Below are 24,452 nucleotides of genomic sequence, written 5' to 3'. Positions count from 1 at the left end.
AGAGAGGGAGCTGGTTTTGTAGTCAAGGGACCCGAGTTCAAATCCAGACTCTTAATATCTGTGTGACTTTAGGTAAATCACTTAACCCCTAGCACAGAATGTTGGAACACAGAATTGGGAGTCAGAAAGGCCTTTAGTTTAGGAGTCAATGAATCCTAACTGCTTAGATTCAGCCACTCTCCCCACCACCACCACTCTTGCCCATTCTACAACCCTGTGCCCTCCCCTTTCTCTCCCCAGCCCTAGTGATCATTCCTGCTAGACGCAGCTACCTCCACTGCATCCCCAACATCTCCCCCCATCCTAATCCAAACTCCAGATCAGGTTTTGGTTGTGACTAGTAGACTGGGTGGTAGGTCTTCCTATGATGTGGCAGCCTTTGAGTGGCTTAGCCTAACACAAAGCATAACAGCCTCCAAAGACGAAATTTTGTGGGTGTGCTGGCAGGGAGGACTGGGAGAGAAATTGCCAACTTTTCATTATCATTGTCATCAGCAAACTTTTCACTAAGCTACCGGGTTCACTGAGATTGAGTCAGAGCAAAGGCAAAGCTAACCCCTCAGGGTAAGCCAATATTCCAGGGCACCTGGTGGAGCAGAGGCAGTGAGCAGAGCTGTAACCAGGAAACTCTGTGCCCAGGGGCTAGTACCATAAACTTCACCTAGGAAAGAGTGTCAGAGTGCAACTTTAGGGACAGAGAATGGGGGGCCAGGAGGGTGAGACAGAGCCCTTGGACACATTGTCATGAGCCTCTTTCAGGGGCCAGTGCCCCCATATGGGTGGGAAGCAAGGTGGGACTGGGTAGAGGGAGGAAGTGACACTCCAGTCTGCCATCTGATAACTTCCAATTTTAACTAATGGCTCCTAAGGAGGTGCTAAACTCTATTGCTTCCAGAAGACTGCAACTGCTGCTGGCATTTCCTAAATTCACGGCCCTCTGAATTTCTAGTCACAACTCAGATGGAGCTAATTTGATGTAGTGGAAATAATAATAAACTAACATTTTTATCATGCTTCCTATGTGCCAGGCACTGTGCTAAGTGCTTTACAGTTATTTCATTTGACCCTTACAACAATGCTAGGAAGTAGATGCGATTATTATCCCCATTTTACATATGAGCTGAGGCAAAGAGGTTAAATAATATTTACATGGTGCCTATGTGCCAGGCAGCGTGCAGAAATGCTTTACAATTACCATCTCATTTGATCTTCACAACTCTGGGGAAGTGGGTGCTATTATCGTCCCCATGTTACCGTGGAGATGAGAAAACCCAAGGCTGAGAATTTGCTACTTCCTTAAGATTGCACAGCTGTCTGGGGTAGCTAACATGAACAGAGGCCTTCCTGACTCCAAGTCCATCACTCCTCCCAAGGCAGGAAGACAGAGTTTCAAATACCAACTCTGACGTGTCACCTTATCTCGGTCTGTTTCCTTGTCTGTAAAGTATCATTGGGGGGAGGGGAAGTAAAATAACTAGCATACTCACAGGATCTAATGAGATAATGTATGTAAAGCACCTTTCAGACCTGAAAGCCTATATTCCCATACTAATATTATCATTGCCACCATTATGTTAAGTCCAATGCAAGTCTGAATGGTCTGTGCCTCAGAAAAGGTGCAAACAAAAGACATTTTGCAAACCTTTAAGCACCAAATGGGAACTATCAGAGCTATTAGAAGAGGCCACAGGACAGGGGATAGAACTAGTCTGAGTCATGAAAGGATCTGATCCTACCTCTTGACATGTACTCCTTTGTGACCCTGGGCAGATGACTTTTTTTTTTTAAAGCAATGGGGTTTAAGTAACTTGCTCAAGGTTACACGGCCAGTTATTTCTGGGTGTGGTGCTAAGTATCTGAGCCCGGATTTGATCCCCAGGTCATCCCGACACTGGAACCGGTGCTCTTACTTGCCGAGCCACCTGGCCGCCCCAGGCAGATGACTTTTCAATGCTCAAGGCACCTCCCTAGGCCTCTTAAGTTGCAGAGAAGATGCCAACCCACATAGGTCAGTTCCCAGCACCAGTAAAATTGAAGGTTCATTCCTCTCCTCTAATTAGGGTAATGGGAGAAAACAACATACAAGCCCGTCTCATCTTCCTGACCTTCCAGTTGGCCCCTCTGCTCAGAGATGCCAGGACATCTGGATGGATGCAGGTTGAGGCTTCCACTCCAACAATGACTCTTTCCTCTACAGACAGAACCCTACACCCTCCTCCTTCACATACCTCACTTCCCATCCCTGCACAGTATCTGTACAGGAACTCTGACCAAGTAACACCCTCTGATCCCTCTTACTTTCTTTCCCCTTTCCCCCCCAAAAAACTTACCTTGCATTTATTTTGTCTGATTATTTACATAACTGTTTTCTCCCCAGATAGGAGAGCAGGGATTATTTCCTGTTAATCTTCATGCCTTCAGCTCCTTCCTGGCACATTGCCTGCTTATTCACCAATTGTCTGAGCCACCAGGGCCTGCCTCCCTCACCAGTCCATGAATCCTCTCCCTCTGTCTTATTCCCCAGGGGCTGGCACTCAGCTCCCTTCCCCACCCTTCTTCCACCAAAGCCAAGGCCACACAGCATTCAAAGTGACTTTATTGACAAATCGCTTTGGTATTTGATCCAAGGACACTTTGTAACTCAAGGAAGGGGACACTGGTGAGTTAAAGGGATCCTTTCAGCTCTTTGATTGAGGCTGATTGACCAATAAGTCAGTTCCTGGGAAGTTTCCAGAGTTCTCCCATCCTGGGAGGTAACTGGAGCTCAGCCCCTATCTGGTATGTACACATTTTTGAAAGAGCTTCTGAATTTGAATGCCACTTCCTGGGTCAAAAAGGGGACAGGATGAAAAGGTGGAGGCAGCTGTTGTATGCACTGGAAAGAACACTAGCTTTGGAGTCTGAGAATCTGGGTTTGAATTCTGGCTCTGCTGAATGCTGCCCATGTGGCCCTGGGCAAATCATTTTGGGCCTCAGTTTCCTCATCTGTCAAATGTGGGAGGGTTGAACTAGATGATCTCTAAGGTCTTTTAGTTCCAAATCCCACAATCCAAAGTCAGGAACTGAAGTCTTTACCATGTGACTCTGAGGTCTCACTTTCATCCCAGAGAACAGGGCTCTTCATACAAGGAATCTGCACCCCCAAAACTACGTGGTACACATTGGCCCATACAACCCAGGGTGTGGGTACAGGCCTGAAGCAAGGGAAATATCAAGTCTAAAAAGCAGCAGCAGCCGGATGTGACCAGGTAGCCCTGGCGGCACTCTTGATCCCAGGGGACAACACCAGGGAAAGCTACCACAATGAGTTGTGGTAGCAGGAGCACTGAATTTGGGGACCTTGGTAAAGTCATTTTCCCTATATGACACTAGCTTTCTTCATGGACTGGAGTAGACCATCTCTAATAGCCCTGCTAGCTTCAATGCTATGATGCTATGAGCTACACTTCCAGAGAGAGGTCTGCTGGCCCTAGCAGTGAAGAGTTTTAGAACGAGTCTGACTTGGAGTCAGGCAGACCTTGGTTCAAATACCCATCCCTGAAACTTACTGACTGTGGGAGTTTGCCGATGTGGGGCTGGCTGGTGTGTGACGCCTTTATCTGTATTCCTTGAAATCTCAGTTCTCAAGAGCGCCCTTGGGCAAGTGGCTTCATTTCTCTAAGACTCTGTTCCCTCATCTGTAAAATGGGGATGATGACATCCATAGCACCTACCTCACAGAGCTGTTGTGAGGCTACAACAAGAATTGTTATTACTATTATTATAGGAATTATTAACCAGGAAGGTTACTGAAGAATTTGGTTTTCAGTTGAGATCATTCCCAGAGAATAAGGGATGGAACTCTGTTGTAAAACCCTCGGACCTGATTAGGGAAGGTGAAGAAATAGCCCAGTGAGGGAATAATAATAACTAGCATTCTTATAGAGTTCTACTATGTATTTGCTAAGCACTTTACAAATATCTCATTTTATCCTCACAACAACCCTGGGAGGTAGATGCTATTACTGGCCCTTTTTTAAAGATGAAGAAAGTGACCGGCAAAGGTTAAGTGCCTTTGCCAAGGTCACAGCTAAGGCAGAGTGTGGAATACACTGGTCCAGACAGCAGCACATTTATCCCCTGTGCTTCATTGATCCCTGGGAAGTCTGAGAGGAATGCTGGATTCCTTGAAGTCCCATGATAAAGTCAGAGGCCCCAGATTTGAATCTTGCCTCTTCCCACTTATTGGCTATGTGACCTTAGAAAAGACATACTAAGTTTTTAGTTTTTAGTTCTTTACCTATAAAAGGACAGGGCTGCCCTAGAAAACCTAAGTTCCTTACAGCTCTAAATTCTATGATCTTATGACTCTGGGGAAGGGAAGGAGAGAAGTTTTAAAAGCTACCTGTCTTGCCTCCTACAGAGCTTTGCTCCCCAGTGGCCAATGAGGGTCAACAAGCAATGCCAACAGCCTGCCCTTGCTCTTTTGGACCTTCCAGCCACCTACCTGACCTGACTGCTATTGGGGCTAATGCTAATTCTCTGCTTTCCAGTACAAAGGAGGGACATGAAATAGGAGTTGAGGAGATGGGGGAGGGGAGACACCAGAGCAGGCTTCCCAGAGGAGGTAACCTTGAGTTCTCTCCTGGTTGGAGTCAAATCCCATTATGCTGGTGAAGGGACACAAAAAAGATGTGCCTATTTTGATCTCTGTCTGACCCAGATTCAAGGTCACACTAAGGTTTCCTGTTGCACCTCTTGATGAAGGGGAATGGAGATGGGAAACCAGAGAGGAGAGGGTACTCCGACACTCTGGCCTCACCCCTGCCAGCTCCTCCTGCTACAAAATGCTAGCTCACTCAAGTCAATAGCTCCTGCCCCATCTCAGAAGCTCAATTCCCTGCCCCCAGGACCTCTGGGAGATAGCAGGGAGGGTTCAGACCAGGCCCTGGCACACCAAAGCACCGGCCTCCTCTGAACCCCAGTAGTGTCCACAAGTCCCCTTGGAATCCCTGTGGATTCCAAATTCAAGTAAATGTCCAACTTCCAAAAGTTCAAGGTAGGTTTCCTTAAAAACAGGAAAAAAAATTACTATGGAAGTGGGAGTGGGGGAAAGCATTCCTTCTTCCTCCCAGTTTGGTTCAGAGTTCAAAGGCTAGAGGGATGTCATATCAGAAACACACCAGTCCATCTTTCCCATGGAGTATGAGAACTTTATACTCCCTTGGGCAGTAGGGAAGCTCAGGACACCAGGCTCTGCCATGCTCTGAGATGGGCAGCAAGATGTCCCAGGCCTGGGTCTGTTGTCTGAATGGATGACTTCGTTCTTCAGGGGACCTACTCACTCTGCCAAGAGGGGTGTGTAAAGATGATAGACTTCTTTTTGGCCCAACGGGAGAAAATAGCCTTCTCAGTGATGAATCGATGGGCACCCCTTGGTGCCTTCTCATGAACCAGGTAAGTGTGGCACTCATCCAACTTGCCCTTCTCAAAGTAGTGGTAAGGCACAGAGGGGGGGCTCTGCTCTCTGTAAGGGAAGTGAACATCAGAACTTGATCAGGCAGAATCCAACCCCCAGCTAAGATGGACACTTGCCTCTACCCCTTGGCTGCCGCCACCATCATCACTACCAACATCATTATAAACAAACATTTGCTAAGCTGCTAATTATGATCAGGGGCCTTGCCTTGGTGTTCTTAGAAATACTCAGAAATGTAAGATCTAATTCCTTGCCTCAAGGGGCTTACAAAGGCACACTGAGACAGCTAAATGCCATACAATGTCAGACATGGTTTTTGGTTTTGTTTTGTTTTTTGATATGTTGGTCAGTTTTGCTGGAAATTTTTTTATTTTTCCTCTTTAAACTTTATTATAAAGGATGACTAAATGCTGGGGATGAAAATACAAACCAAAAAAATGGCCATGTAGTGACAAGCCTATGTCCTCCCATGCATCCAGAGAAAAGATGGAAGGAAATACGGGGTGTCCCTGTGCAGACTGACCCTCACTGCAATGAGTGATTAGAACTAGATAATGCCACCTGTGTGGACAAGGTTTTTAATGTGGGGTCCACAGAAGGAGGTCTGTGGATGGATTTTAGTGGGGAGTCAGTGAATTTGGATGAATAAAAAAAAATCACATCTTTATTTCAAAGGAATTAGGTTCCCTTCATAATCCTAAGTATTTTATTTTATGCATTTAAAAATATGATTCTGAGGGGTGGCTAAGTGGTGTAGTGAATAGAGCACCAGCCCAGGAGTCAGGAGGACCTGAGTTCAAAATCAGCCTCAGACACTTGACACAATTACTAGCCATGTGACTTTGGGCAAGTCACTTAACCCCAATTGCCCTCCAAAAAGCAAAAAAAAAAAAAGATTCTGAGTAGGGCGTCCAGTCTTCCATAGACTGCCAAAAGGATTCATGACACTGAGCAGATTAAGGACACTTGCATTAGGGAGAGTATGCTCACAGGGGGACAACAAAGTAGGGGTAGGTTACTCAGTCCTGAATTCCCCCCAAAGGTATTGAGACTAGACAAGCCTGCTTCTTACCCTAGGAAAAATATCCTGGGGCCCAAGAAATAGCAAAATAGGGGCTCAAATATCTAGGTAATAGATTAAAAATAATAATAATAATAATAAAAATAATAATAGAAAAATAGGGGCTCAAATATCTAGGTAAATGGGGCTCAAATATCTAGGTAAATCTGCTCTATTCTCTCCATGATTGATTCTACCCTTGTGAAGAGTGTAATGAATAAATAGTTCCTTTCCCTGAACTGATGGGGGAGGGGGAGGGGTTTTGGGTGGTGCCATGGTTGCTTTGAATGAATATGGGGTGATCTCCATATAAGGCCATGGGGGTGATCACCATATAAGGCCATAAATGTAAAACTGCGATGTGATTGGCTCGGATTCGCTATATATTTTCTTGTGTGAGAGGGCGCTCGCTCTCTCTCTCCGCCATGTAACTGTTGAAGAATAAACTACCCCGCTTCACTCCTCCGCCTTCTGTCTGGTGTTTTTCCCCGTGAGGGGCCGGTGACGACCGAAGACCCGGGATGGGTAAGTGAGAGGGCCGTGGGGCTAGTCGTCTAGATCTGTTGTGAGGGCAAACGCCCGCAACACTGAACCTTGAAAGAACTTAGACAGATAAAGCACGGGGGTCCTGCCTTCTATTTTGCTATCGCCCCCAAAGGCTGCACTCAATAAATGCTTGTGAATGAGATAAACAGCATATTACAAAGGTTCTAGGCAATTACACGGTTCAGATGCCCTTTCCCTGGCAACCATCTGTATCTCCCTTCCCCCCCAACCCTCCATAAGGGTACCCCCATATCCCTGGGAGAGGCACAATTTCTCTGCTGAGGGGAAATCACAGCCCCAATCAGCCTCCACCCAAAACTTCAGGTCCTAGGCAAGAGGCTTAGAGCATCCCAATGGGATTTCTGGGTTAAGGTGCCCCCACTGACACTGTCTTCTCCCCTAACTCCACCCCCCCATCCCACACTGATACCTGCAGTAGCTGTCGCTGACCATGCCATAGACTACAATCTGTTCACACAACTCCATGGCCAGGATCATGGTGAACCACCCTGTGCTCAGGAAGGAGCCCGACTTCATCCTGAAGAAGGCAAAAACCATGCCACTTATCAGCACTGTCCTTCCTCCAAGACCTCCATTCTCCCAAACCCAAAGCTGCAAGCCCTGCCAACCTATTACACTAGCACTGGCCCCACCACTTCCTTTTTCACAGCCCACCTCTCCAGGGTTAATTACCTACCCTCTTTCTTTTCAGACCTTGTTCTCTGCTGATTTTTATGGTTTCTACAGACCACTGAGAAGCCAAGTCAGCCAAACAATCCCTCAGCAGCAGGCTGGTAAAGGGGCCTGCAGCCTTTCTTGACACTGATTTATGGTGCTATGGCAACAGTATTGGGCCTGAAGCCAAGAAACCTGCATTCAAATCCCAGCTCTGATACTGGTGCAACCCTAGGCAAATCTCTGCCATCCTCCTGGCCTCAGGCTCATGATCTAGTATGCCACTTGTTCATACCTCCCTTCCTCACTGAGTGCTTTGTAATGCTTAAGGTACTAGGAAAATATGAATTCTTATTATTATGACTGAGACAGCCCACTCCACTATAGGTCAAAACCTCTGGTCAAAAATCTGCCTCCTTGTAGTAACCTGACATAGATAAAACACTGTGATATCTACAAAGTTTTTTCTTAACAATCCTGTGATGTTAGGAGTAGCAATATTATATGCCCCCTTTTCACAGATGAGGAAAACTAAGAAAATTAGTGACTTGACCATGGTTACACAACTAGTCAGAGTCAAGGTCTGAACCTAGGTCCTCTGACTTTCCACTCAACCACACCGTCTCTGGTTAAATTCCTAGCATGTCAGTCCTAGCTCTCCCCTCCGGTGCTTTGTAGACTAAGTCTGATCCATGCTCTTCCAACATGAGAAGATGCTCTTATAAGCCCACTGGAGCTCACTGGTAGCAGAGAGAGGGAAAACTTGGAGAAAAGGGCCATTGTGCTCACCTGTTCTTGCCAGTCTCGTTCTGAAAGACCTCGTCACAATAGGCCATCATGTGGTCAGTGAGGGTATAGAGCTGCACTCCAGGGTACATCTCCTTGACCTTCAGCAGGGTTCGGTAGGTGGAGCCTCCCTGGTCCCGGTTCATGCGCTTCCCAGGACCCCAGACCACGTATACAGTGTCCCTCGCTTGCTGGAAGAAGTATGACTGGTTGCGTAGCAGCAGGGGGACACTGGTGTGGGACACCATGCGTAAGGTGCTTCGGTGGCCCACGTCTGCCTCATAGCCCGCCGTGGGTGCCTGGTTCATGCGCAGTACACACTCTGTTCCATCGATCTCTGGTCCCCAGCGGGAGCCAAGCATCTGACCAGAGCTAGACACCAAGGCACAGCGGCGACAAAGCCTGTGGACCAGAGGCTACAGAAGAAAGATTCAATGGGCTGGAGGAATCCTTCCAGGCTCTGGTCTGGTGTCTGTCCAAGGCCAAGGCACCTCTGGACACTTGGAGGAAGGTGGCAATAAGGAAGGAGAACTCGAAACTGGGACTGGAGGACAGTAAACCCTGACCTGCCCTCAATCTGACCAGTGACTGGCCTCGTGGCCGACACTTTCTCAAGTCTTCTCTTACTTCCTCCTCAGACAACAACTTCTCCCCCACATCATCATTGTAAAATACCCAAAGGGACCTTATTTTCTTCAATTCTTTTGGAATTACATCATGGGTGATATGGAAAGCCAGAAGCCAAGTCTTCTCTCCTTCTCAGTACCCCACATTCATAAAATACCTGAAGAACTGGGCTGAGCAGCTGATCTCTCCAGAGGTCAAGAAAAGAGTAACTGACCTCAGATAATTATTTCGGTTGAGCACTAAGAAGATTTCTACTATTTGTCAACCTCCATTCCTAAGGGGGAGAAGCACTGTGTTTAGCTATATCTAGCAATAGAGATACTGTATTTTACTATGTCTAAGAAGAGAGAGCTTTTATTTAAATAATCCCATAACAGAAATAATTGTATTTCTTTTTTTTTTTTTAAAGCAATAGGGGTTAAGTAACTTGCTCAAGGTTACATGGCCATTTATTTCTGGGTGTGGTGCTGAGTATCTGAGCCCGGATTTGATCCAGGTCATCCCGACACTGGAGCCGGTGCCCTTACTCGCTGAGCCACCTGGCCGCCCCTAAGCAATTGGGGTTAAGTAACTTGCTCAAGGTTACAAGGCCAGGTGTTTCTGGGTGGGTGCTAAGTGTCTGAGCCCGGGATTCGATCTCCAGGTCTTCTCAACACTGGAGCCGGTGCTCTTACTTGCTGTGCTACCTGGCAGCCCCAATAATTGTATTTCTTTATAGTCAATAGCCAAAAACATTTTAACACTTCTCTTTTTCTCTGATCCCCTTTCTCAGAGTGTCTGGCAGAGAAATGGGCAAACAGGAGGTATAAAGAAGTTCTACTTTCTGGATTGAACTAAATTGTTCATCTGTCTTATTTTCATTGGCGCATAAGCTTCTAGAAGGGTGAGAGATGGGGGTTCTGAGACAGCATGGCTAAGAATCTCATACTCCACCCCTAGATTTTCCTAAAGAAGCATGGAAGCAAACCCAAGGAGTCAACCCACCTTGCCATCGGGCACGCTGCTGTAACCCTGAAAGTGCAGGGGGCCAGGTACGGTGGGCCAAAGGCTCTCGAGATGTTGACCTGAGGGTAGGCATGCCTTCCAACACAGTTGGGTACACAACTGATTGCAGAAAAGGACATAGAGGACAATGAGGACCAAGAAGCACAGTGGGATAGAAAAGAGTCGGCCCTGGAGGGAAAGAAAGGAAGCAACAGTCATCCGGAGCCAGGGACAGAGGGAATCCCCTACTCCATGATCTCCTAAGACTTTCCAAGCTTGAGATCACAGAGAGTACAAGCATCACAAGATCAGGGAACCATTGTCTCATGAGATTTTAATATTGCTGAATTTGAGCACCACAGAATCTCAGAGCTGTGCAATGTTTTCTCTGGACAGGACCTCAGAGGTCATCTAATCTAAAGCTCTAGCCCACTATAAGAATATCCTCTGGGTGATAAAGCAGCCTCTTTTGGAACACTTCCACAGACACAGAGACCCAGACCTTAAAAATGAACCTATTCCTCTATTAGATAGCCTCAATCTGTTGGGATTAACATCTTCTATCTAGTCAAAATCTACCTCTTTCTAATATCCCATCTCTAGTCCTAGTTCTATCCTGGGAGGAAAGGAAGGGAGGGAAGGAAGAAGGAAAGGAAGGAAGAAAACAAGTACTGACTACGTACCCAGTAGTAAGTCCTAAGTACTTTACAAATATTTCATTTGATCTTCACAACACTGACAGGTAAATGCTGTCTGTTGTTCAGGTGTTTTTCAGTCTTGTCTGATTCTTTGTGATCCCATTTGGGGTTTTCTTGGCAAAGACACTGAAGTGGTTTGTTTTCCTTCTCCAGCTCATTTTACAGATGAAGAAACTGAGGCAGACAGGGTTAAGTGACTTGCCCAGGGTCATAGAGCCACTAAGTGTCTGAGGCTGAATTTGAACTCAGGAGAAGGAATCTTCCTGACTTCCAGACCTGGTACTCTAACTACTGTGCTAGTATTCTTCCCACTTTACAGTTGAGGAAATTGAAGCAGACACAGTAAATGACTTCCCCAAAGGCCCAGCTATTAAGGGTCTGAGCCCAGATCTGAACTCAGGAGTTCCTGACTCCAGATCCAGTGTTGTATCCACTGCATGGATCTAGCTATATCTGGTACTATAAAGTGCATGCTTTCCCCTCCACAACAGCCTTCTCCTCTTCTTTAGGCAGCTAAAGTGCTGATTTCAAAGTTCCTCTCATGGGAGCTTTTCTGGGGAAAACTGATAAGGCCAGGAATAGTTATGCAATTGTCCTTGATTACTTACTTAGCACTTGTACTTTTAAGTGCACACTCAGATCTTCCAGACTCCAAATCCAGCAGTCTATCTACTATGCCATGTTGCAATTCCTTAACAAGCTAGGCCAGTGAGGAACATGCAGCCTGGAGGCCACAGGTTCCCCACCCCTGAGCTAGGCTCTGGCCTACTTTCCCAGGTTCCTTGCATATCATTTTCCTTTCTAGCACTGCCCACTAAAATCAAACCGGCCCCCAGCTGTTCCCCAAACATTCCATCCCCACTTTCTATTGCTGTGATCACTGTTCCTTTGCACAGGTCGTTCCCTTTACCTGAAATACAACCTCTCCTCCTAGAATTCCTAGCTACCTTCAAGGCTCACTCAAGTGGTCCTCCACATGTGGAATGTACTCCTTCCTCCAAAACACAACTCAGGAGCCACTTACTATGAGGACACAAGCAGCACGTATTCAGGATGTGGAATGAGTCATGTATATTTTGGAGCATGGACTATGTGGGATTTGTTTTGCTTGATTGTGCATATTTGTTAGAAGGGTTTTCTTTTTCTTTTAGTCTTTAAAATTGGGGGGAGGTAGGAGAGAGAGGAAATAAATGCTGGTTGATAGAAAAATAAATTAGAATTTTTAAAAAGGAAGTCTTCTTTTTACACAAGGCCTAATGTTTTCTCCCTCTTTAATTACTTTATATATATGGACTTGCTATATCTGTCCTCAGGAAAAAGCATACCTACTACAGAAGCTGTTTTCTCTATCTTTGAAATCTCAAAGTGTAGCAGCAAGCCTTGTACATACAAAAAGGGCTCAATAAATGCTTTTTGAAATGCTAAGGTTTCACTTCACACCCTGCAAACAGGCAAAGATGACCCCAAAATCCCCTAATGTTGGAGAAAGGTACTCAAATACCTTCATGGAGTTCTGAAATAGTCCAATCATGAATCCATCAAGTATTAAGTACCCAGCCACTGGGAATGAAAATACAATGAAATGAAATAATTTTCCACTCAAATAATTTAATGGAAGAGACAAAGAATGCATAAAATATGGAAGAAACATAAAGAGAATAAATGCAAAGTTTAACTAAGAGGTCATTTGGAAGAGAAGACAGCTAAAGGAGAGAGCAAAGGGAAGATAAGGAAAGGCTTCAATAGCTAGGTGGCACGGTGCTGAGAGTGCTGCGCCTGAAATCAGAAAGACCTGAGTTCATATTGAGCCTCAGACACTTGCTAGCTGTGTGACCCTGGCAAGTCACTTAACCCTATTTGCCTCAGTTTTCTCATCTGTAAAATGATCTGGAGAAGGAAATGGTAAACTATGCCAATATCTCTGCCAAAAAAAACCCGAACTGGGGTCAAGAAGAGTCAATGAATGAACAACAATAATGACAACAAAGAAGGTGGAGCCTGAGCTGCATCTTGAAGGAAGAGAACCTATAAAGCAGTGATGAAAAAGGCATTCCTAGCACTAGAAATGGGAAGTGCTATGTATCAAGAACATAAAAAAATTTGGAACTGTGCTAGAAAACTGATGAAATTATTCCCACCCTCTGATTAAATGATCCCACTCTCCAGCACTTATCCAAAGGAGATAATAAATAGAAAACAAGGTCTAATACATACCAAAATATTCATCACACTTAACATGCTAGCAAGGAACTGGGAAAAAGGTATGCATTCATCCCATTAGGGAATGGCTCATCCACAGTATATGAATGGAATGGATTATAATTGTGGAAAAAAGGAATTCAGAGAACTATAAAAATATTTGTAGGGGAGGCTAGGTGTTGCAGGGAATAGAGCACAGACCTTGGAATTAGGAGAACCTAAATTCAAATCCAGCCTCAGACACTTAACACTTACTAGCCATGTGACCTTGGGCAAGTCACTTAACCCCAATTGTCCTACATTCCCCCCACCAAAAGGCAAAATAAAATAAAAGCAAATAAACAATAAAAAAAAAGATTTGTATGAACCAATAAGGAATGAAATATACACATAGTGACTATCACCGAGTAATAGAAAAAAATCGGTAAAGGTCCTGGAGACTAGGATGATAAATCCCTCTTCAAAGAGAGGTAGGGAAGTTGAGGGTAGAATTGTTATTAGGAGGGTACAATTTGGGGGAGGGGAGCCTAAACCCAAAAATCACTATGATTTAAAAAACAAGAGGTATCAATAAAACTTATAAATTTACAAAAGAATCAATGTTTGTTGAATTGAATGGGAATAATCAGTTCTTTTGTCTTATGCAGCTAGCTTCCCCAGCTCTTTGGACCTCCTAGACTCCCCTGCCAACCCCTTAGTTCTACACTTGCCCCAAGGATGAGATCTGGGTCAGTGATAGCAAAAGACAGAAGGGTGGAAAGAGAGGCACAGCAAACATCAAGAAATGGCTTGAATAATTGAAACCAGCAGGTCCTGTCCAAGACTAAATGTAGAAAGACATTAGGAAATGATTTTTAAATTATCTGCAGAGCCACAATAAGCAATAAATATTTCCTGAATACATAGATTAATTAAATTGGTGTAGTGGAAAGACCCAGGATTTGGAGTCAGGAAGCCTGGTTTCAAATGCAAGCTTTGCAATGGTCAAAGGATATGAACAGACAGTTCTCAGAGGAAGAAATTAAAGATATCTATAAGCATATGAAAAAATGCTCTAAATCACTATTGATTAAAGAAATGCAAATCAAAACAACTCTGAGGTACCACATTTCACTGGTCAGATTGGCTAAGATGACAAAACAGGAAAATGATAAATGCTGGAGAGGATGTGGAAAAATTGGAACACTAATACATTGCTGGTGGAGTTGTGAACTGATCCAACCATTCTGGAGAGCAATCTGGAACTACACCCAAAGGACTATAAGTAATTTCATATCCTTTGACCCAGCAATTCTACTTCTAGGGTTGTATTCCAAAGAGATCACAGAAGTGGGAGGAAGACCATATGTACAAAAATATTTATAGCAGCTTTTTTTTGTGGTGGCAAAGAATTGGAAATTAAGGGGATGCCTATCAATTGGGGAATGGCTAAACAAGTTATGGTATATGAATGTATTGTGCCATAAGAAACAAAGCAGATGGACTTCATATCTACCTGGAGAGGCTTATACAAACTGAGGCTGAGTGAGAAAAGAAGAATCAGGAAAAATTTGTACACAATTACAGATACAACATATGTCTGACAACCAATTTTGATAGACCAGACTCTTCGCAGAAATGCAGGGCTATAAGTAAACTCCAAAAGACTCATGATGGAGAGAGATGTCTGCATTCAGAGAAAGAACCAGAAAGAACAGAGTTTGAATGCAGATTGAAGCAAATTACCTGCTCTCTTTCTTTTTCTTGTTTGGTTTGGTTTCCTCTTTCCCATTGTTCATTCCATCTGATACAATCCTTCTTTATAACCTGTGAAAGTATCTGCAGATCCTATACCTGATTGTATGCCGCCATGGCAGTGGGGGGGAGGGGGTGAAGGGAGCGAGGGGGAGAAAATTTGAAACTCAAAAGAACTGGGGAACTGAATCTTGTAAACTCAAAGTAAATGAACAAATTAATAAAGACCAAAAAAAAGTAAAAAACAAAAACAAAAACAAATGCAAGCTTTGCTTCTTACTCCCTGTGTGACCTTATGCAAATCAAATCACTATGCCACTGGCAGGAGAAGGGGACTTCAATTTAGGCTCATAGGGCAGCTAACAAATGGAGCATCGGGCCTGCAGTCAGAAAGACCTGAGTTCAAATCTAGCCTAAGAGTAGCTATGACCCTGGGCAAGTCACTTAACCTCTGTTTTCCTTTATCCACCAGAGAAGGTAATAGCAAACCAATCCAGCCAAGAAACTGCCAAGAAAAGCCCAAATGGGGTCACAAAGAGCCAGACACGACTGAACAACATCAAAAAGGATTATAAGCTGGAAAGAACCTTGGAGGTCACTCTAGTCTAGTTGTTTCATTTTATGAATGAGGAAACTGCATCTCAGAGAGGTTAAAGGACTTGACTAAGGCCACACAGATACGCTGGGACTTGAACGCAGGTCCTCTGATATCAGATCTGGTTTTCTGTTTCCACTTCTGTAAAATTAGGGCATTAGACTAGATGATTTCTAGAGTCCCTTCCAGCTCTAAAGCCTAATGCCCCTAGATTCCTGTTATTATCTTCAAAGACCCCAAACTGAAGCTTCCCTCTACCCCCTCCTCAACTCCCACTAAGAATGGAGGGGGCTAATAAACACTCCCCTTTCTACCCATGGGTGTGTCCCTTTAGCTAAACTATTGGTTGTACCTACTAGCCAGCTGCAGGAGACAAAATAAGATCAGTGACCTCTCTCTCCTCTCAAACAGCACCTAAAAATAACTTTCCCCAACCTCCCCCTCCTCCCACTGAGGGAGAGACCATTCAGAGCTAGAAGAGGCCTGAAGGATCATCTCCAATCCAAACCCCTTGTTTTACAGAGGAGGAAACTGAGGTTCAGAGAGGGGGTAGTGCTGGAAACAAAATCAGAATTTGAACTCAGGTCTTCTAAATTCAAATCTAATGCTATATCCCCTATACCACATTTCTTCCTAGGATCCCTTAACTCTATAGAGATAGCCTGCTTTGGCCCAGCAGAGAATCACAGAACCTAGAATGTCAGACATAGAAGAGACTACACCAGGGGTCAGGAAGACTTCAGTTATGGGTAAACCCTGGTCAAGTCACTTAGCTTCTGTTTGCCTCAGTTTTCTCATCTGTAAAATAGGGATAACCATTGTGAGAATCAAATGAGATGATAATTTAAAAGGTTTTAGCAGTGCCTGCCACATAGTAAGTGCTATATAGATCTTAGCTATTATTATTATTACCTATAAAGAAATCAGTTTTTTGGGGGGTCATGTGCATTATGGTGAAGCCTATGGACATCTCAGAATAATGTTATTAAATACATAAAATTAAATACCTAGGATTACAAAGACAACCAATTTTGTTTGAAATACAGTCATTGGGGTAGTTAATTAAAAAACAACTCCAAAAGTCAAGTAAAGAACCCCTGATCCAGTCAAACCCCCTTGGTTTCCAGAGGCAAGAACAGATCCTGGAAAGAAATTGACCTGCCCAAGGTCAGAAAAGTATTAAGGATTTGAATCTAAGTCTTCCAACTCCAGATCTGGCCATGTTCCTATGACATGGAAAATTACTTCTATGACCACTAAGGATAATTTCAAGCTCTGAAGATCTAAGAGTCTAAATAATGCATTTATTTAAGTTTAGGAGCAGAACAAAGCCCTATTGTGAGTGTGTCCGCTCTACCATGACATTTTAGTTTAACCTTGAAGGTGTTAAGAATAATTAAGGCCATGACTCCACAAGAGAGAAAAGGGACTTCCTTCTGACCACTGAAGTCACCCTTCAGAACCCTTTTGATGACTCCTCAGTGACCAAGCCACATTTATAGTCTTAAGGAACTGCCTGGAGAGGTGGGCACTGAGAGATTGACTTGCCCAAGGTCCCGTAACCAACCCAAGTCTTCTGGACTCTGAGGGAGGCTGTCTATTCACTGCTGCAGGTGCTACTTGACCCAATCTACGTGAATCTCTGCCTCTATCCAGACAGGTCCCTTCACTGTCCCTCTGAATATAACTGGTACATCCTGGGACTTTTACTCAATCTGTCCCTTCTTTATCTACCAGAGTCCTTCATTCCTTCTTTCTGACTCTTCACCCTTCAGAAATCATCATCCTCTCTATGAACTGGAAAGTCTCACCTCTTCTAGGAAACCTTCCCAGACAGTATTTCTCACATCTTCTGAGTTCCTATAGCATTGATTGGGTGGATTAATCAGTGGGTACTAAATGAGTTGAAAGGCACCTGTTATACACAGTCCTAACTTCCCCAATGCACTGTCATGTCCTAGACAGCAGGGCCTTTCTTATACATATATTGATATGGAGAGCAGGGCCTGCCAGATAGATAATAGATAAATAGATAAAAAGAAAGATAGACAGGCAGATAGATATACAGATAGATCTAGATGCAGATAGGTAAAACCTTCAGTAAATGTTCATTAAATTGCTAGTTACCATCATAAACTAATCTCTAGGCCTTTTTAAAATAAAGGAATTCAAAAGAATAAATTCTAGTCCTTACTGCATGATCCTGGGCAATTGACAAACTCTGAGCCTTAGGGGAAGTCAGGAAAGCTGGATTGAAAGAAAGTTTAGTTCTGATTCTGAAAGGCCTATTCCTTCCAGTCAGTTTCACTATACTGTGACTTAGCAAATGGCTAATTTAGAGTCAACATGTCAGGTTGTCATGGTAGTCTTGAGTTTGTGGGACTCCAGGCCATATCCCCTAGCTATCTCATTCATGCACAAGCTACCACATGTAGTCACTTGGGACCAGTTTTTCCCAACCTCTGGCTGCTGCTAATTTGGATTGAATGATCTCTAAGATCTCTTTCCAACTCTAAATCCTATAGGATACAGGTTCCTTTAACTATTCCTGCTGTTAACTTTCTAAAGGGCAATAAAGAGTCCTGGTCAGTCACTTCTGTCTTGTCTAATGTCTTACAATCACTGAGAACATGGATTAGTCATCCTGTTTTGAAGCCATTGACTGGAAGGTGGGTTAAGATAAGTTAATGAGTAGGGACAAGGTGCTAGCTATTGTTCCCCTTCCCAGGACAAATCCCCAAAGCCACAGTAGGGAAATAGCCTGATAATTACAACTAGGTAGAAAGGAAAGAAAAAAGGAAGGGAGGGAGAGAACAAAGGAAACAAGGAGACAAGCATGTATTAAGTGACTACTATATACCAGGAACTATGCTAAGTGCTTTTACAAATATTATCTTACTTGATACAATAATGCTACAAGTGTTCCTATTATACTCATTTAACAGTTAAGGAAATGGAGACTGACAAAGATTAAGAGACCTGCCCAGGGTCACAGAACTAGTAAGTGTCTTGAGGCCAATTCTGAATTCATATCTTCCTGACTCCAAGCCTAGCACTCTATCCACCTTGCCACTTAGTTGTCTTTAAGGCAGTCTAAGGAAAAACTTGGAGTTTGATCAGCAGATATAGGTCAGTCATTTAGGGACCCCTGCTTCATGCTGAAGAGCTCTGTCCTTGCAGGATTTCTAATACCAGTCTAGCACTTATTGGCTGTGAGAATTGGAGGAAAATCCTTTACCCTCTATGAGTCTCACTGAGCTCAGGCATCCATAAAATCCTTGCCCTGCTTCTTTCACAGGGTCATTGTGAGGATCAAATGACAACATATGTCAAAGTAACCTAAAGCACAAAAGAAATGTGAGCTACTGTTATTAATAACAACAGCAATGATAGTAGCTATGTACCCTTGCCTCTCCTCCTAACCAGGTCCTTTTCCTACTACCAACACCCTCCCTCCCTCTACAGACAAAGGCTGGGTAGTTTATGGAAAGAGTGCCATTTGGAAGTCAGAGAACCCGGGTTCTGGCTCTGCAAATACTTACTTTCCTTGTGACAGTCCCCTTCTCTGGGCCTCAGTTTCCATTTGTAAAATAAGGGGGTTTGGACTAAACGGTCCCTAAGCTCCAAATCTATGTCATTCTACACATTCCCTGGACCAAGGGTCTTTCCACCAATCCCCTTTGGGCAGTATGGTGAAGTATATGGACTCTTTTTCAGAATTAAAAAAAAATTCATAGTGGAAGGAAATGCTAACTCTCAGTTGGAGGCTAGTGAAAATGAAAATAAAATTTTTTTCCCCATCCAAGTTCACAGATGGTAGGTTAAGAACTGCTCTAAGATCCTGACCCCCACCCATCTCTTTCTTCTGCTCGTTCCCATTTTCCAAGGGGCAACACTTGATGCCCCACCGTCGGAGGCCACTAGGCCTCTGTACCCCTCTACGGCCCCTACGCTTCCTTCACTCACCGCCGTCTTCATTCTTTAACCTCTTAGCCGCTGCAGCTCTTCCTTCTCCTCGGAGACAATTCGCCTGAAAGGGATCCCGAGGGAAAGTCGGTGCGCGGCGGCCACGCCCCCGCCTCCTGGGGGGCCGGAGTGGGTCTGGACTTGGGGGTGGGAAGAGGGAGGGGAGGGTCTGCGGGGTGGGGGGGGGGTCCTCCCCCGTCCGCTCTGAGGATGGGGTTATCCAGGATGGATAAAGGGCGCGGGATGAAGGGCGGCTCCCGGAGCCTGGGTCCAGGAGGAGCAGGAGGGGGGGGCACGCGGAAAAGAGGGGGGAGCCTAGCTCTCGCCCCCTTCCCCCGCCCTGGCTCATCCGTGCCCCTTCGCTCCCTGCAGCGCTCCCCCTCCCGGAGCTGGAGTTCTTTCCCAGTCGGAAGAGAGGTCACCCTCCCCCCAGGAGGGGGGACCCCGTCTCCATCTCCATCCCCATCCTCCAGGCGCGTACCCGGCAGGGAGGCGGGAGCAGGGGGCAGGACGGCGCGCCGGCCGCTGGGCATGGGCTCCTGGGCGCAGCTCCATCTCCGGGGCCGCTCCGCAGCCGGGGGAGGCGTCCTCGGGGGCCCGGTGGGCCGGGGGAGCCGGGGAGCCACAGAGCCGGGGCCTGCAGCTGCGCCGAGAGGGGGAGGGGCGGAGGGAGGCCGGGTCCCGCGCGGGCCCCGCCCCGCCCCCTGCTCCCGCCCCCGGGGTCCCTCCTCCCCGCCCCCCACCTCCCAGCACGGCTCTGCTGTGTGACCTTGGGCAAGTCGCTTTACCTCTCCGGGTCTCTCTTTCTTCCTCCGGGCCGTAAACATCCCTGGGCTCACTGAATAATTGTGAGGTCACCCGCCCTGCCGGCCCTGGCTCTCCCCGGCCCGCCGCCATCCGGTCCGGTTTCCTGAGGCTCTGCCCCGCCTATCTCCAACTCCCCTCCCCTCCTCTCCCCCCACCCCCTCCACTCCTGAGCGAGCGAGGCAGGAAGCTGATGATGCTCTGTGGCTGCAGCCAGCCCCCTCCCCTCCCCCCGGCATTTCTGACCACCCCACCCCCTCCAGTCTGGAGAGAGCGGACCTGGAAGCCGAAGATGCTCGGCGTCGGCAGTCAGCCCCTTCCCCCATCGTCCCCTCCCCCATCTCGGAGAGCCCGGCTCTCCTCGGCATTTCCCGTTGCCGCCACCGGGCTGGGCATTCCTTCTGGCTTTCTTACCGCCCCCCTCTCCGCGCCCCGGCCGCGCTGTGACCCCGCTTTGCTCTCGGCCCTGCATTAGTGGCCAGCTAGCGGAGGGGGCCAGGGGCGCCACCCCCCGGCCTCCGAAAGCCTTCTCCCAGCCCGAACCCTCCACGAGGCTGCCTCGGGCTGTCAGCGCTGCCGGGGAACTCGGACTCACTGGGTGAGGGGCTTACGGCTGACCCCTGCACCACACATGCCTTCCTTTGTTGTCCTTGTTCAGTCGGGTTTTTTTTCCAGTCGTGTCCGACTCTCCGTGACCTCATTTGGGGTTTTTTTGGCAAAGACACTGGAGTGGTTTGCCATTTCCTTCTCCAACTCATTTTACAGATAAGGAAACTGAGGCACATAAGGTTACATGACTTGTCCAGGGTCACACAGATAGTAAGGCTGGATTTGAACTACAGGCCCTGCACTCTGCCCCACCTAGCTGTCCATATTCCCTTTCTATCCTCTGCCTATTGGAGTTAAGCAGAGCAGGAACTATTATCATCATTTTACAGATGAGGAAAGTGAGGCCAAGATGTCCTGCTCCTTCTCCTAAGCAGATTCCATCTGACAGGCCCCAGAGCCAGGGGGTTGCCAAATGTATCCCTCACCTTTTTAGCCTGAATTCCCCTGGACAGAGCTGGTCTTCTCCCTAAACTCGAACAGGGATTGGTGAAAGCTGTCCAGGCCACCTGTGAATTTCAGGAAACACTCCAGCACTTCCTTTGAAAGCACAGAATCCAGGGACAACGGTGCCTATTTAGTCCTACTCCTTCATTGTACAAATCAGCTGAGGCCTAGAGAGGAATAATGATTTGCTTAGGATCACACAGAGTTAATGGCAGTTTGTGGACTAATACTAATAACATCTCACATTTCTATAGCACTTTAAGGTTCACAAAGTGATTTCCTCAATGATTTTTTTAGGTCCATAATAGTATTATTATTCTCATCCTAACAGCTGAGACTTAGACATTGCTATTGTGACTTCCCTTAAGGCAGGCAGGCAAGGACTGAAAGAGACTCAAACACAGGTCTTCCAATACCAAGGCCACTGTTCTTTCTATCCAGCACAGTCTTTCTAATATTATCTTAAGCTAGGCTTGAAACCATGCCACAGGACAACTGGTTGAAGGCACTGGGGGTGTTTAGACTGGAGAAGGGCCAAATTTGGCTACATGTTGTTTCAGGAGCAAGGCATTGACTTGTCTTTGAATGCCTCTCCTGGCAGGCCTGGGTGACCTTGGCCACATTCTACCCTTCTAGGCCTCAGTTTCACAGGATCATAGATTTAGAACTGGAAGAGCCCTTAGAGAACATCAAATCTAACTCTCCTCCCTCCTCTTATCATTTGACAGATTGAGGAAATTGAGATTGAAGTTAAGTGAGCTTGCCCATGTTGACATAGTCAATATATGTTGGAAGTAGGATTTGAATTAAAATCGTCCTGACTCCAAGCCCACCACACTATGGGCTATTTTTAACAAATTTGTAAAATGAAGAGGATTGGACAAGATAATGTCCAAGGTCCCTTCTGGTCTCTACCTCAGACCTTTCTCTTTCCAAACAGACCTTCCTTGCTCCATTGTTCAGTTCCCACCAGGCCCACTGTCAGCTGGATGCTGACCCCCATCTCTGCTGGAGGTAGCCCAGAAGCCAACCCCATTGAACCCACTATCTCCTTGATAACAGAACGTCTGTCCTACTCCCCAAGGACCCCAGAGCCTTGCCATCAGCTCTGATGCTTTCTCTGCCTAATACTATTTGACCTTTCCATCTGTTATGACCATGAACCTTCATTTGTATCACCTCATCCAATTAGAATGTAAACTGCTTGAGAGCAGGGACTGTGTCTACGTTCTGTCTGAATCCTAAACTCTTAGCACAGTCCTTAATAAGTGCTTTTCTGTCCTTTTCCACTTTTGACTCCATACTGGGTAACAGCTGGGAATCTAGGGGACAGAACCTCTGGCCACACCCAAAAGGAAAGAGCAGGCCCATATCAATACAGACTGTAAAAAGTTGTTGGGGGTGAGGGAGGATGGGATGGAGAAGAGCATGGGAGCATAAGATAGTTTCTTTGTTTCTTAAGAGGTGTTCATAGCTATGTATGTCTTGGTACAAAGCTATGCCTTCTCATCAGTGCTCAGCCTCTCCCAACCTAATCCATAGTTACTGGGGCATAAAGAGGAAGCTGAATGCATTTTAAAATGACTCTTTGAGGGCTAAAACTCCCACACCTTTTGGCAAAAGAAAATCCTCCCCTCCCCTCTTCCCAAACTGCCTGTGTGTGACCATACCAGCCACACCCTTAATGTGGCCTTGTCAGTAAAGACTAATGGTTACTCACAATTCTAGTCAAATCTCTTCCTCTTTCGAGGTGGGGTAAAAAAGACTGAGTCCTTTGCAGAAGTTTCTCATTTTCCTCTGCCCAGATCATTTTTCAGCAAGTCACAAGCTCTCAGAGTCAGGAAGGCCTTCAGGCACCATCTCAGTCTAACCCATATGGGAATGAGAAGCCTTTCTACAACATAGCTGACAAGTGGTACCCCCAGTTTCCATTGAAGACCTCCCTCCCTCCCTCCAGTGAGGGAGAATCCCCTGTCTTTTGAAGCAGCCCATGCATTTCAACTAATACTCGTTGATGCTTTTTTCATGACACCAAGCCTAAATCTTCCTCTCTGCAACCTTCACCCAGTACGACTCCTACTTTTTACTGTCAAACAGAACCATCCTAATCCTCCCAGTAGCAATTCTTCAAATACCTGAAGATAGCTCTCCTGCTCCTTTGAGTTTTTCCATTCTAAGCTTAACATCCCCAGTTCCTTCAGCTGATCCTCCTTAATTGGCAGGAGCTGTAGAATCTTTAGCATTCTGATTGCCCTTTAGGCTGGCAATATCCTTCCAAAAACATGACACCTACAACTGAATACAGTGCTCCAGATGTGCTCTGTCCAGAAGAAGGACAGAGGACTATCGCCCTGGACACGATGCCTATCTTAATGTAGCTCAAGATCCCATTAACCTTGAAGGCTACCATATCCTGTCCTGGCCAGTCCAGATATCTTATTCTTGGGATCATTTCCAGGAGCATATTCCTCACAATAAAGATAGAGTCAGGGGTGTGTTAGAGCCAGCAGAGGGCTCAACAGAGAGGATTGTTAAATTTTCATTTACACCTTGAAAATCAGCCAATGTTACAAATCAGGACTCAATCTATTGTTGCTTATCTAGACTTAAGAAAGTAATTGAGATGGGCAGCAAGGTGGCACAGTGGACAGAGCACCAGCCCTGGAGTTGAAAGGTCCTGAGTTATTTTTTGGCTTCAGACACCTACTAACTGGGTCACTCTCGGCTAGTGACTTAAACCCAATTAGCTGCCTAGAAAAAAGCAAAGAAAGTGATAGAGAAAATGTTAATGATACAGATGAAACTGTCCTGTGTCCCTTTTTTTTTTCTGAGAGTTGATTGTTAAACATTTACCAGCATACCCTTGACACAGATCTTTGAATATAGTTATCATATTCTTTCTATGTTAAACATACCCATTTTCTTCAGATGATCCTTATAAAGCTGAATCCTAAGATTTTACCATCCTGGTTGTCCTCCAATCACTAGCCAAGTAGCTCAGTGGAGTCAGGAAGACTCCGGAAGTTCAAATTTGGCTTCAGACATTTATTAGCTGTGTGGCCCTGGGCAAGTCACTTAACCTCTATCTGCTTCAGTTTCCCCATCTGTAAAATGGGGATAATAACTGCACCTGCCTCCTGCAGTCATTGAGAGGATGAAATGAGCTAATATATGTAAAGTTCTTTGCAAACCTTAAAGTGCTGTATAAATGCTAGCTATTATTGTCTTTTTTTAATTTACTTTTAGTTTACAACATTCAGTTCCACA

The 24,452-nt window shown here is 45.7% G+C and overlaps 1 protein-coding gene across 4 annotated transcripts in view; it reads right to left on the bottom strand.

Moving 5' to 3' along the window:
* The window catches only part of ST6GALNAC4 (ST6 N-acetylgalactosaminide alpha-2,6-sialyltransferase 4), a 30,435-nt gene extending 10,178 nt beyond the window's left edge, over positions 1-20,257 (bottom strand). The window contains exons 1-6 of one of the 4 annotated variants that reach the window (XM_069069535.1): positions 20,117-20,257; positions 19,329-19,392; positions 10,137-10,325; positions 8,529-8,941; positions 7,495-7,602; positions 5,325-5,506 (exon numbers count right to left, since the gene is read on the bottom strand). In XM_069069535.1, the coding sequence (XP_068925636.1) occupies positions 5,325-5,506; positions 7,495-7,602; positions 8,529-8,941; positions 10,137-10,325; positions 19,329-19,340 (904 nt within the window). In that variant the 5' untranslated portion in view covers positions 19,341-19,392; positions 20,117-20,257. Of the gene's footprint in view, positions 1-2,578; positions 5,507-7,494; positions 7,603-8,528; positions 8,942-10,136; positions 10,326-19,328; positions 19,393-19,809; positions 19,927-20,116 lie in introns of those variants that run through there. The other 3 variants (XM_069069536.1, XM_069069538.1, XM_069069537.1) reach the window with 3 other exon arrangements.
* Between the last annotated feature and the right edge of the window lie 4,195 nt (positions 20,258-24,452).

The sequence above is a fragment of the Petaurus breviceps genome, unplaced genomic scaffold (assembly GCF_028583685.1).
Source record: "Petaurus breviceps papuanus isolate PSGF00001 unplaced genomic scaffold, PetGlider_PUasm1.0 90779, whole genome shotgun sequence".
Lineage (NCBI taxonomy): Eukaryota > Metazoa > Chordata > Mammalia > Diprotodontia > Petauridae > Petaurus > Petaurus breviceps.
Note: the sequence above shows the minus strand (reverse complement) of the source record. Positions and strands in the feature narration are given on the sequence as shown.